General features: G+C 34.5%; 1 protein-coding gene across 1 annotated transcript in view; it reads right to left on the reverse strand.

Moving 5' to 3' along the window:
* Positions 1 to 302: 302 nt before the first annotated feature.
* The window catches only part of LOC112523019 (rac-like GTP-binding protein RAC2), a 6,494-nt gene continuing 3,516 nt past the window's right edge, over positions 303 to 3,280 (reverse strand). Inside the window, exons 3-7 of the mRNA XM_025132435.1 lie at positions 1,585 to 1,694; positions 1,271 to 1,334; positions 870 to 934; positions 581 to 646; positions 303 to 401 (exon numbers count right to left, since the gene is read on the reverse strand). Coding sequence (XP_024988203.1) covers positions 303 to 401; positions 581 to 646; positions 870 to 934; positions 1,271 to 1,334; positions 1,585 to 1,694 — 404 coding nt within the window. The remainder of the gene's footprint in view (positions 402 to 580; positions 647 to 869; positions 935 to 1,270; positions 1,335 to 1,584; positions 1,695 to 3,280) is intronic.

Below are 3,280 nucleotides of genomic sequence, written 5' to 3' on the forward strand. Positions count from 1 at the left end.
CAACCACCCTACCCACCCCACCCCCACAAGGAAAAGAATGAACATAAAAGCTACTTTAGTTTCCATAATAAAAAGGATTGAGGGAATCATCATCATCAACAAGCATTCCCAATGGATATTCATAAAAGCTATGGGTATTGGATATGTTATCATGTGCATTCCCATAAACTGAAACAAATCAGATCAAACGTGCAGAGTTAGTTTGACACATATATGGAGTACGATGAATGAGATATATCCGAACTTTAGGATTGTCAAATGTACCTTATATAGTCTATTAGTATATGTCATCATAAGCGTTATTAGAGTACAAGGCACACTCGACGTCGGTTCTTGTGTTTTCTTTGTTTTGGAGGTTGAAGAACTGCTTTGATTGCCATGTCAAATACTGCCTTCACGTTCTGCATTTAACCGACAACAACGAAATGAGGACTAGAAATTCAAAACGTTGAATAAGATGCACTTAACAAGACTTGAACCCGTTCAGTATGGTTATGTCTAATAAGTCGCATTGATAATTAATGTACGATCACTGTTAGTGCACTGATGACTTGTATTTACAACTATGTAGAAACCGAACCTGTTGTGTCTTAGAGCTACATTCAACATAACCCACGGCCCCAATTTGCTTCTTCAGGTCTTCACCCTGGGAGTGAAAACAAAAAATTTCAAAAAAAGAAAGATAATTAGGAAGTTTGTGATACTTTAAGGGACTAATATTGAAATTTACAATAGTTCAATTGCTATGCCAAAACATTTATTTGTTTAATTGCGGTATGAATCCCTCTACTTTCCCAATTTTTCACTTGGAATCACTGTTCTTTTACTTTTGCAAAAACCATGTAAATTGTTGCTTTGGACAGTGGTACCTGTGATGCCGATACAGTGCAAGCCCCTGGATAGTCCATTAAAAATTTCTTGTCTTCTCGCAAATCTAAAATAACAAAATTACCAAACTTTATTCAAGATTTGGAAAAAGTAAGAAACTAAGAGGGTGTTAGTGTAAATTTTAAATTTGTCCATTACTTATAATCAAGGGTATATAGGTGATAAATAAAGTCCCTTGGTTCAAAATGGGATTCCTATTGAATTTACAAATGGCACCCCTAAAGCTTTGTCTATTTACGTATTCAGTCCATTGAGTTGTTTTTTTTTAATATTTATGTCTTAAATTGTTGTGCTAAAGGCACAATTACATGGATTTGTCGACGAATGCTTCGAAAAAAAACAAAAACTTTGCGAATAATTAGAAAAAGAAACCACCACCAACCTAGTTTTGTCCCGACAAGGACAATGGGCACTGACGGGGCATAATGTCGGAGCTCTGGGACCCACTTATCAATTTAAAGAATATCCCACAGAGACATGAAAACATAATCAAGAAAAGTGAGTTAGCCATCATTCGAACCACATATGAAAAGAGAGTAAATGGCAAGAATATTAGGAGAAATTTTCAGGGTTCCACTGCAAAAAAGAAACGACAGGTATAACAGTGGATTTCATTTACTTGACATAATAAGAAATTGAAGTGGGACCTACACAAAACAAAATAAAATAACACAGTTGGATGTATATTGAACATACCTTTTTAGAAATGTTCTCAAAGCTGGCCCTGCTTATTAATGAAAAAGCAAGGATGAAAACATCTGCTCCCCTGTAGCTAAGAGGCCTCAGTCTGTTATAGTCTTCTTGACCTGTATGTATTTTTCCCCCAAAAAGACACAGTCAAGTTCATTTAGCCTGAGAAATAAGCATGTGGACCTTCTGGTTGTACGTATGAAATATCTGATTCTGGTATTATATAAGATTTCTTATTTGACATTTATTACCAAGACAAGCCAAACAGTTGTATCTTACAATATGTGATCATTACCCTAGGGACGAATTGCACACCCGACTTACGGATGAACAGTGATCTATAAACGTACAGTACCAATTAATCAATATGTAAAGATTGTCTTGGGGTGACATCAAATTCGAGGCAAGATCACATGGTTGCTTTTTAACTTTTGTTAGGGGTACCAATGGGCCAAAAAGTACCTTTCATCCCTATGCAAACTTTGAACCAAATTCATAATCATTGTTGTGTGGTCCATGCATAAATATCATGTTCTTTTTATTGAATTGACAAATCAATTGAATTCGTTGCAAATAACAGCGTTTCTGTATCATATATTAAAAACACGCATGCTCAATTGATTGGTTTCTTGTAACACTTCAACAAATGAAGATATTATAACGACCAATTCTATATTTTCAGACCCTACTTCGTTTTAGATTTATTGGGTTCGTTTGTTTTATATACAGTATTCTCCTCAAAAACTGTTCTACCAAAATCGTACAATGGATTGGCGAATTATATAAAACTGAAAAATACATTGTAATATCTTGATATGGTAGAATTCAGTAAGACCTCACTGGATTTCAAGAATGCATCTTTATAACACCCTTCATTAATGTAATTATCTTTTTTTTTTCTTAATTTTATAATATTTGCTACTATTATGTATATATAGGGGTCCATTCAAGGGAGAACTGATTATTTTGTTGTAACTGTGAGATCCAATCTCAACCACAAATCAACGGATAAATTAATAATTGTAGTAGTTTGAGTTAAAATTATAATTAGAGGACATTTTAGGTATTTTAAAAAAAAACTCATCTCTCCTTTCTCATCTCTCCGACTTCCAATCTCCGGTGAACATTAATCCGGCAGGTACCAAGTAATCACAAAGATACACAATGTGATACCCATTGTGATATACTGTGATAACATTGTGATACCAACTCAAACCTTAAAAACAAAGATACACAATGTGATACCCATTGTCTACACAATGTGATACCCATTGTGATATATCGTGATACCGATTTCACCGGAGGTCGGAGAGATGAGAGAGGAGAGGAGTTTAAAAAAAATACCTAATATACCCTCTAATTATAATTTTAACTCAAACTATCATAATTATTAATTTCCTAATTTATCCGTTGATTTGTGGTTGAGATTGGACCTCACAGTTACCACAAACTAATCAGTTCTTATTTGATTAGGCCCCTATATATATATAGGGTTGGGTTCACGTGAGACCAAGGGTTTTTCCTGAGACCCGTAAGACCAATTTATGTTCATTGATCAAATTTATGAATTAATGATCTAATGGTTGCAAAGTTACAAGGTGGCAATTTCGTAATTAATGAGAAGTCTCGTGGCGTTTATAAATGTTCAGATCTGACGATTGTAAATCTAATCCAAGGGTTGAGAATTGGTCTTACGGGTCTC

The sequence above is a fragment of the Cynara cardunculus genome, assembly GCF_001531365.2.
Source record: "Cynara cardunculus var. scolymus isolate 2C chromosome LG 12, CcrdV1, whole genome shotgun sequence".
Taxonomy (NCBI): domain Eukaryota; kingdom Viridiplantae; phylum Streptophyta; class Magnoliopsida; order Asterales; family Asteraceae; genus Cynara; species Cynara cardunculus.